The sequence below is a fragment of the Calidris pugnax genome, unplaced genomic scaffold, assembly GCF_001431845.1.
Source record: "Calidris pugnax isolate Ruff unplaced genomic scaffold, ASM143184v1 scaffold165, whole genome shotgun sequence".
NCBI classification, from domain to species: domain Eukaryota; kingdom Metazoa; phylum Chordata; class Aves; order Charadriiformes; family Scolopacidae; genus Calidris; species Calidris pugnax.
Window position 1 is genome coordinate 185,337 of NW_015090878.1, and position 8,771 is coordinate 194,107.

General features: G+C 65.5%; 2 protein-coding genes across 2 annotated transcripts in view; one reads left to right on the forward strand and one right to left on the reverse strand.

The window, feature by feature from the left end:
• The window catches only part of ZNF513 (zinc finger protein 513), a 6,400-nt gene extending 5,086 nt beyond the window's left edge, over positions 1 to 1,314 (forward strand). Inside the window, exon 3 of the mRNA XM_014946359.1 lies at positions 130 to 1,314. Coding sequence (XP_014801845.1) covers positions 130 to 881 — 752 coding nt within the window. The 3' untranslated portion in view covers positions 882 to 1,314. The remainder of the gene's footprint in view (positions 1 to 129) is intronic.
• Positions 1,315 to 1,423: 109 nt separating this feature from the next.
• Positions 1,424 to 8,587, reverse strand: SNX17 (sorting nexin 17). The gene is made up of 15 exons (XM_014946395.1): positions 8,081 to 8,587; positions 7,112 to 7,186; positions 5,927 to 6,044; positions 5,498 to 5,562; positions 5,262 to 5,372; positions 4,764 to 4,854; positions 4,479 to 4,566; positions 4,054 to 4,123; positions 3,843 to 3,935; positions 3,502 to 3,705; positions 3,063 to 3,185; positions 2,839 to 2,916; positions 2,582 to 2,656; positions 2,249 to 2,290; positions 1,424 to 2,169 (listed from the first exon to the last, which is right to left on the reverse strand). The coding sequence occupies exons 1-15, from the start codon at positions 8,267 to 8,269 to the stop codon at positions 2,050 to 2,052; spliced, it is 1,542 nt and encodes a 513-aa protein (XP_014801881.1). The 5' UTR covers positions 8,270 to 8,587; the 3' UTR covers positions 1,424 to 2,049.
• Positions 8,588 to 8,771: the final 184 nt, after the last annotated feature.

Genomic DNA, 8,771 nt, shown 5'->3' on the forward strand with positions numbered 1-8,771 from the left:
CGCTGGGGAGAGGGGCTGGGGGGAAAGGGGCAGGGCACATGTCCTGCCTGGTGCCACGTGTCACCGGCCTCAGCCAGGGCACTCTCGTCCCCGTGGCTCCTGACGTCCCTGCTTGTCTCTGTCCCACAGAGCCGCTGCTGCCGGAGCTGAGCCTGCACGTGGGCAGCGGCAGCGGCCCCTTCCTGCCCGGCTGTGCTCGGCTGCGGGGCGAGGAGGCGGCCGCGCTGCCCGAGCTGCTCTTCCCCTTCACGTGCCGCATGTGCGGGCTGGTGCTGGACGACGGCTTCGCGCAGGACGAGGGCCTGGCTGAGCAGGTCTGCGGGCGCTGCAGCCTGGCGGTGCTGGGCACTGAGCCGGGCGCCAGCCCCCGCAAGGGCAGCGGGGACAAAGGCTTCGCCTGCAGCCTCTGCCCCTTCGTCACCCACTACCCCAACCACTTGGCACGGCACATGAAGACGCACAGCGGGGAGAAGCCCTTCGTCTGCCCGCTCTGCCCCTACGCCTCTGCCCACCTTGACAACCTGAAGCGGCACCAGCGAGTGCACACAGGCGAGAAGCCCTACAAGTGCCAGCTCTGCGACTACGCCTGCGGCAACCTGGCCAACCTCAAGCGTCACGGGCGCATCCACTCGGGTGACAAGCCCTTCCAGTGCAGCCTCTGCAGCTACAGCTGCAACCAGAGCATGAACCTGAAGCGGCACATGCTGCGGCACACGGGTGAGAAGCCCTTCAAGTGCCGGGACTGCTCCTACACCACCGGCCACTGGGACAACTACAAGCGCCACCAGAAGATCCACGGCCACACGTCTGAGAGCTGGGTAAACCCTCACACTGCCAAAGGCCTGCTGGCCCCTCCGGCCGTGGGCACGGCCCTGCCTTGAGACAGCACTTAGCTCGGCTGCAGGGCTGCCCAACCCCGTGTCGGGCACAGGGTGCCTCAGCCCTGGGGTGCCCCAGCCGCAGCCCCTGCCCTCCCTGGGGGAGGGACAGGCATCAGACTCCATGGGGGGGCTCAGTGCTGCCTTACGCAGGGTCCGCCAGGATCTCCAGCAGCCCTGTCCAGCCCAGGCAGGGTGAAGCCACGACCGGCAGCTTGGGTGCCAGGCTCGGGTCTCTGCCCCAGCAGCAGTGGTGCTGTGTCCCCAGGCACCCCCCGGGGTGGTCCCTGCCTGTTCCTGCCTGCCGGAGCCTTCCTCTGCCGGAGTTTGGGGAAAAGGGGGGAGGGGGGAATGGGACTGGTTCCCTGGCTGTTGCCATGCCAGTCAGTGTAATTTATATTGTGTATAAAAGCATTAAACGGTCAGTTTTGTTATCCGCCATTCTCCCTGGGGGCCTTGTTCTGCTTCAGGCCAGGGCAGCATGGGGCTGGTGAGGGGTGTGGGGAGGGGAGGGACAGCAGGTAGCCCCCCAACAGACAGCCAGGTACCAATCAGGATCCATTTTAATCATCATTGCAGTGTGTAAACATCGGTTACTGTCCATTAATGCTCTGGTCGGTCGGAGCAGCAGGAGAGAGGTGGTTACAAGCCTAGATTATGCTGGAGTCTATGAGCGGGTTAGAGGGGGGGGGGCTCTGCGCAGAGCCCCCCGGCAGACAGTTTACTGCAGTCTGTCTCAGAGCAGGAACCTAAACGCTAATTTGGCATTATGGAGCCTCATGAGGGCCGCTCGGTGCCACCAGGCTGCCGCCGCCGAGCCACTGCCACAGCCGCCCTCCTGGGTGCCGGACCCTGTCCCTCCCGGCCGGGGAGGGGGCAGCTCTGCCCCCCCGCGCTGGGCCAGGCTCCGCCACGCTGCTCCGGGGCTGCTCCCGGGCACGCTGCTCGGGTCGGGCCGAGCCCTCTCCCAGCTGGAGCCAGCAGCGGGAGGGGTTCAGCTGCCCCCACCCCGAAAGGCAACGGAGGGGCTGGGGGTGAGCCCCCCCAGCCCGGGGGAGCGGGGAAGGTGGATGTAGCGGGTGAGAGGCACGTTGATTGCAACCTGTCTGCAGGTCGTACATTCCTCAGCGAAGGCCCTGGGGCGGGTGCTGTCCTAGGAAGGGGGGGGCCACTACAGATCTTCATCACCAATGCCCTCGAAGGCGTAATTGCCGTGGAAGTCGTTAGCGCCCACATCGTTAGCAGAGCTGGAGTGGCTGATCCCTCGCAGGCTGACGGAGGTGAGCTTGCTCTGTGGAGAGGGGAGATGTTAGGGGGGACCCCTGCTCCCCCCGTGGGGGACAGTGACATTGTGCCCACACGCAACTCACCGAGAGTTTGGCCATCGGCTCCCGGGAGGCGTCAGGTGAGTCCTGCAGGGACAGCACGGTCAGGCACGGTGGGACATGCCACCCACCCTTCCCACCACCCGCCACCTCCCTGCCCTCGGCCACCACTTGCCCTGCCGGGAGGAGGCCAGGCCACCATCCCTTCTCTGCCCCAGGGAGTCCAGCTCCCAGGGATGGGGCCAGGACCCCTTTCTCTTCCCAGGGCCGTGGGAGTGGGGCAAGCCCAGCCCTGGGGCAGTGGGCTGTGGTACCCGACACACAGCAAAGCCCATGGTCACGCTTGTCTCCCTCACTGTGGCCGAGGGTCCCACTCACCAGCAGCGGGGGCGATTTCACAGCTTGCTGGCTGTCCGAGCGCCGCAGGGCCCCGTTCACCCGCCGGCGAAACATCTGCAGGGGAGGAGCTGAGCTCAGCAGGGTCCCCACAGGCAGCTCCAGAGGTCAGGTGGCCCCTGGGGATCCTCCAGCTGGCCCCATCCCAAGGAGAGTGAGCAGGGCCCAGTCTAGACCCTGGGGAGGGGGCCCAGACACAACATCGCACCCCAGGGACATTGTCCATCCCTAGCCCTCACCTTGCGGATGCTGCCTCCAGACTTTTTCACCATCAGCTCATCCACCATGGACTGCAGGCAGATGCTCAGCATGATGGCCTGCAAGGGAGAGGCGTCACGAGGCTCCATGCAGCCCTTGGCTGTCCCAGCACACCACGCTGAGCCCAGACCAGCCCTGTCCCTCACAGCCACCCCCTTGCTCCATGTCCTTGCCCACTGCCGGCCCAGCACGCAGCCGGCCCTACCTGCGGACTGGTGATGGTGACCCACTGCAGCCGGTCCTTGCTCATTAGATACTCGAAAGCCAACTCCAGCTTCACCTCCGACTTGCCCGGGCTGCTCCCCGAGGGACCGTTGCTCATTGGCACCTGCAAGGGCTCGTGCTGAGGCTGGGAGCCCCCCCAGGGAAAGCAGCCGGCTCCCTGCGGCTGGGGGCTGCCCTTGTCAGCGCAGGGCCAAGTGCTGGCCACCCTGCCAAGCTCCCACTAGCCCTTCACCACCACCAGGTCCCGTCACTGCAGTGGCCCCCTTGAACATCCCTCACACCAACAACCCCCTCAGATCCAAAGCACCCCCCAGGCCACCTGGGCTGCGAGCACAACAGCCAGCACCTTTCCTGGGGTGCAGCCTGGCACAGGGGGTCCCACCAGATCCCACAGGGCCCTCCCAGAAAGTGGCACTCACTGAGGATGTGACCCGCCAGCACCGCATCCGCGTGACCTTGAAGCTGCCTTCCTTGATCTGCTCGTTCGGCAGCCGCACCTGGAAGTTGAGCTCGTTGTTGCCGGCGCTGACGACGACGTGACACCCCTTCTCCGGGAAGTCGGTGACGCAGGGGTCAAACTTGAGATAGCCGTAGTACTTGAGGGTCTGCGCCAGGCGGATGAACTGCGGGCAGAGCCAGGGATGCTCAGCACCTTCCCGGGCCAGGAAGAGGCACCGAGCTCAGCACCGCTCCTTGGCACAGCAGCAGTGCCAGTCCGGTGCCGGGGCTGCCCCGGTCACGGCATCCTGCCCTCCCCTACCTCCTTCTTGGAGACTTTTTCCTGCAGGGACTTCAGCTGCCGGTGCTGTTCCTTGTTGACAAGGATCCATCCATGCTCGATGTCTGACACCGTCTACCAAGAAGCAGAGGCTGGTGAACAGCTCGGCCCGGAGCCCCCTGAGACCCGGCACAGCCATAGCCGAGGGGTGCAGGTGTCCCCCCTCACCCAGCTGGGACGCTCCCACCCTCACCTGCGCGTACAGCAAGTTCAGCCCCACGCGATGCTCCATGACATCGTCATCGTAGGAGGAGTCCCAGTAGCTAGAAGGGAACCACATGGGTCAACCTATTCCCCAGCTCTTGACCATGATGAGGAGAAAAACACCACCCCCCCCACCCCACGCTGGGACAAAGCGCTGGGCTGGCTCTGGCCAGCTTGCCTGGTACCCACCAGTTGCCATGTCCCACTCCCCCTCTCAAGCAGCTGCCCAAGGGGCTGGGAAAGCAGAAGCCGGGCAGCCTGTCCCTGGTGTCATGGCAAGGGTGGCCCAGATGCATTCTTGGGGGTTGAAGCACCCCGCAGATGGCGATGGCAGGAGGGGAGCAGTCCCTCTGCAGACCCCCAGACACTGCCCCACTGCTCCAGCGGTTGCTGCCCCCCGGCCCTGCCGCTCACCTCTTGCGCAGGATGATCCTGAACTCGGGGTTGTGCAGGCTGGTGACGGACACGTACGGCAGCTCGAACTCCTGCAGCTTCCGCACGACTGCGGGGACACAGCAGCTCAGCAGCAGCTCGGGGCCACGGGAGCCCGCTGGACCCCTGCCAGCCAGGGCACCCCAGGGGACCCCCCTGGATACTCCCCCACCAGGGGCCCAATCATGCAGGGCACCACGTTCCCTCTCCCAGGGCAGACGTCCCATGACAGCCCCCACGGGACTGTCCCCAGCGTGTTCCACTCACAGGAGAAAGCTCCGTCCTTGGTCTCCCTCACCAGGAAGAGGCTGAAGTAGCCGACCAGGTCATCCGGCAGATCCAGCTTGGAGGCCACAGCCTGGGAGCCAGAGCGGGAGGTCACCACTTTCCGCACAGAGGCGGCATTTCTACATCCTTGACCTTCTACATTGGGTTCTGGGGACTCCCAGCAAAGGAAGGCAGTGTCTCTGCTGTGCTGAGGACAGGACAGGGGGGACAAGGGGACAAGTGGGGCCCAGGGTGGCTGTTTCATTGCCACCACGAAACAGCTGGGGGCCTCCCACCATCAGTCTGGGCCCACAGAGGGCCACGAGCACATCAGGACACCCTTTCTAGCTCCACTGCTCTTTGACCCCCGCCAAGACAACCCTGCTCTGGGGTAGGGACAAGGCAGGGGGGGCCAGGGTAAGGGAACCCGTGCACACGTGGGGAACCCCAGAACACAGCAGGAGGGGCCAGTCCCGCCCAGCACAAGAGCTTTGGCACCTCAAGGACATCCTCTGTCTGGTCCGAGGTGAGGATGGTGACCTTGACCTTCTGGCCGTTGGAGAGCAGCACTTCCAGCACCACCTCCTCCGTGGGTATCTGCTGTGTTTCCTGGGCAGAGAAACAGGGATGGCACCCCAGCTCCCCCTCCACCACCCACCCTCGGACCCCTCAAACCATCTGGTGGCTGGCACTTGCCCCCACAGTCCCCAGGTCCCGAGGCTCCTGCCCCCCACCTGCTGGGCCTTGCGCAGGAAGCTGTTGAAGGTCTCGCTGCCTCCCAGCGTCGGGTCCTGCCGCACTGCGGGGGGGATAAAGACGAGGAAGGAGGCAGGCATTATGTGGGAAGGGGCAGGGACCCACGCCGCAGACCCACGCTCTGCAGACCCTCAGTTTGCACCCAGAATAAGCGTCCACATGGGGGACTCCCCGTGGGTGAGACTCGCTGCCAGCACCGGAAAAGGGAAGAGGCTGGGATGGAGGAGCAGCCCTGGCAGTGCCCCTTGGCAATGGCCAACGTCCATTAGACAAGGCCAACGAACACCAGAGCATTGCTGTGAGTATTAAGAGGGGCCAGAGCAAGCGGAGCGGCGTGGGGAGGAGGGTGCGGGCAGTGCCCCAGTGCCCGGAGCAGCCAAGCCATGGCACGGGGCAGACCCACTTACCAGCCTGCATGTATTTCTCCAGCTGCTCCCGTCGTTGCTCTACCTCTGCTGGGGTGAGCGTGAAGATCTTCTTTGGGGGAAAGGCTGGGACCACGTTAGCGCCATACTCTTTCCTTAACTGGGGAGAGAGCAGAGTGCTGTGGGAGCCCCTAAGGAGAGGGGGGCTGCTCTGACCCCCCCACCCCAGCTGATTTCCAGGGCCTGGCAAGGGAAGCAGAGAGCTTCCCAGTGTTCCTCATCCAAAGGGGCAGAGAGCAGTTTGCAAAAACCCAGGGGGACATCACAGAGAAGGAGAGGAGGCTGCACCCCACACCAAGGAACAGAGAATGAGACCCTGGCTGGCCCCGCAGCAGCACACACTTGCCAATGGCCAGTGCAGCACCCGACACTCTGGCTCTGAAGCAGCACAGAATCCCAGAGTGGTCAGGGTCAGCAGGGACCTCTGGAGATCATCTCCTCCAACCCCCTGCCAGAGCAGGGCCACCCAGAGCAGTTGGACAGGAACGTGTCCAGGTGAGTTTCAATGTCTCCAAAGGAGACCCCAAACCCTCTCTGGGCAGCCTCTTCCAGAGCTCTGCCACCCTCACAGGTTAGAAGCTCCTCCTCATGTTGAGATGGAATTTCCCATGTTCCAGTTTGTGCCCGTTTCCCCTTGTCCTGTCCCCAGGCACCACTGAGAAGAGTCTGGCCCCATCCTCTCGCCACCTGCCCTCTAGCTCTTGCTCAGCATCGATGAGGTCCCCTCTGTCTGCTCTTCTCCAGCTGAACAGCCCCAGGGCTCTCAGCCTTTCCTCAGCAGAGAGATGCTCCGGTCCCTCATCATCCTCATAGCCTCTGCTGACCCTCTCCAGCAGTTCCCTCTCCTTCTGGATCTGGGGAGCCCAGAACTGGACCCAGTGCTGCAGATGGGGCCTCCCCAGGGCAGAGCAGAGGGGGAGGATGACCTCCCTCCACTGGCTGATCACACTCTTCTTGATGCCCCCCAGGAGACCACTGGCCTTCTTGGCCACAAGTGCACTTTGCTGGCCCATGGGAAATTTGGTGTCCACCAGGATTCCCAGGTCCCTCTCTACAGAGCTGCCTTCCCACAGCAGCCGCACAGCCCAGGTCCCTGCCCGCAGCACGTCCCTGCGGGGTTGGGGGGACGTTGGCAGCAGCTCCCGTGGGGGACAGAGGGGTCCCTACCTGCTCGTGCAGCCCCAGGAGCTGGCTGTAGCGCACACGGCAGTGCAGCACCCCGTTCACGTGGATGTTGTAGGCCTGCGGGGAGAGAGGACGGTCAGACCCCACCGAGGGGCAAATAGGACCCCCCCAGCCCTCCCCCCCGACCACAGAGCTCAGCATAAGGGTCACCACAGAGAGCCCAGGAGAACATGCCCCCACCCCATGTCCCTCTGGGCCCCTCTGGGACATCTCTACCCCAGCAGGGACCAGCCCAGTGGGGATCACCTGCCCCACAGCTCAAGGGAACCCCCACAGGGACGGGGAGGCAACTGCTCCTGCTGCAGGAGACCCCACTATTATAGAAATCACGCGTATCAGTGCTAAGTTTCAACTAACTTTTCCTGTACCACCACAGAGCTGGTCCCTGGCTGCTGCCCCGGGGGTCCCCTCTGCCCTGCACCCCAGCCAGGCTCAGCTCCCGGCCGCCTCGCTGCAGGCAGCCTCCTCCCAGGGGACAGCCCTGTCCCTTCGTGCGCCAGCACCTCCTGCCATCCCCAGAATGGCCTTTGGGAGGGTGGGAGGACACACCGTGGGGGCTGGCAACCTGCCTCCAGCTGACAATGGCAGCCCTGGCAGGTACCTCCCACAGCTGTTTTACTCGCTGGGAGCCCCAAAAAGCTGGGGCTACCTGGGGTCAGCAGTGGCATCCGTCCAGGCCACGGTGTCCCTGGAGCTCACACAGGCTTTTCACACTGTCTTTCAACCCAAAGGTAACAGCCCCACGGAGGCCCTAGGGCACCACGATGGGTGCTGGGCGGCCCTGGCAGCACGGGGGCCTGTAGTCTCCTGGGGTCACCAGCTCCTGGGGTCCCAAACCCTGGGCTGCAGACGATCCCTCCTCTGACAGCGGGGACAAGGTCTCCCCCCGCCCAAGGAGCCATCGCGGCACCGGAGGGCAAAGTGCAGGGGGAGGCACGGGGCCGAACACACCTTGGCCGCTCGCTCCTCCGGCCCTTGGGCAACTGCAGCTGCCTGTGGGTCACCAGGTCCCTTCACAGCCCTTCCCACAGCCCGTGGCTGCCATCGCTGTCCCCAACACACCACCTCGGGCCGCCGAGCGGGGTGGGGAGATCCCCCGGAGCGGGACCCTGGCAAAGGGGGTGGGCGAGAGGTCCCCATGGCAGCCGGCGTGGAGGGACAGGGTGCCCGCGGCAGGGCCGGAGGGAGCCAGAGGGGACACGGAGCGACGAGCTGTGGGCCGGGGGGCGCAGGCAGCCCCCATGGCCGCACCACCACCTCTGCACGGCCAGACCCTGCCCCGGCCCGGCAGGGAGGAGGTCTCGGTGTCCGGGGGCCCTGGGGGCCAGCGCCCCCCCAGCAGCCTCCCGGGGGCCCGGTCCCGGAGGAGCTGCCAAGCCGGAGGGCGTTCACGGCGCGCCGAGCAAAACAGGAAGCCGGGACGGACGGACGGACGGACGGGCTGGCGGGCCAGCGTGAGCCGGGGGGGCCCGGGGACGGGATGGGGCCCCCGCCCGCTGTCCTCCCCCCCACCGGACCTGCCGCCCCCCGGCGCGGGCCAGGGCCCGGGCACCCTCCGAGTGGCTGCACCCCAGGGACACCCCCCCCGGTCCCGGCCCCTTCCCTCCCGGTCCCGGGGCGCTGGGGCGGCGCGGCCCGACGC

Excerpts from the sequence above, each read along its gene's own strand:
- SNX17 (XM_014946395.1), bottom strand. The coding sequence starts at position 8,269 with ATGGGGACCTCTCGCCCACCCCCTTTGCCAGGGTCCCGCTCCGGGGGA. Across the intron at positions 7,187-8,080 it reads CGGAGGAGCGAGCGGCCAAG|GCCTACAACATCCACGTGAA; the intron begins GTGTGTTCGGCC and ends CTCTCCCCGCAG. Across the intron at positions 2,170-2,248 it reads AGCCGATGGCCAAACTCTCG|AGCAAGCTCACCTCCGTCAG; the intron begins GTGAGTTGCGTG and ends CCCTCTCCACAG.